Source organism: Buceros rhinoceros, unplaced genomic scaffold (assembly GCF_000710305.1).
Source record: "Buceros rhinoceros silvestris isolate BGI_N320 unplaced genomic scaffold, ASM71030v1 scaffold21038, whole genome shotgun sequence".
Taxonomy (NCBI): domain Eukaryota; kingdom Metazoa; phylum Chordata; class Aves; order Bucerotiformes; family Bucerotidae; genus Buceros; species Buceros rhinoceros.
The window spans coordinates 1,241-1,445 of NW_010428855.1; the positions used below are offsets into that span (position 1 = coordinate 1,241).

General features: G+C 66.3%; 1 protein-coding gene across 1 annotated transcript in view; it reads right to left on the bottom strand.

Moving 5' to 3' along the window:
* The window catches only part of FLII (flightless I homolog (Drosophila)), a gene marked incomplete at both ends in the record, with an annotated part of 2,486 nt that overhangs the window by 1,224 nt on the left and 1,057 nt on the right, over positions 1-205 (bottom strand). The window contains one exon of the mRNA XM_010142437.1: positions 3-161. Coding sequence (XP_010140739.1) covers positions 3-161 — 159 coding nt within the window. The remainder of the gene's footprint in view (positions 1-2; positions 162-205) is intronic.

A 205-nucleotide genomic window follows, 5' to 3' on the forward strand; every position in this document is an offset into this window, starting at 1 on the left:
ACCATGGCGTGCTTGGGCCGGTGCAACATGCCGCAGAGCTCCTGGCTCAGCTTCAGCGCTGCCGCCCGCACCAGCCGCGACGACTTCCTCCCGATCCAGATGAAGACGTCGGACCAGCAGTCCAGGATGTACACGCTCTTGGTGTCCAGCAAGCTCTGCAGCTGAGGGCAGCGCGGGGGGAAGAAGGGGGTCAGGCACCCGCCAG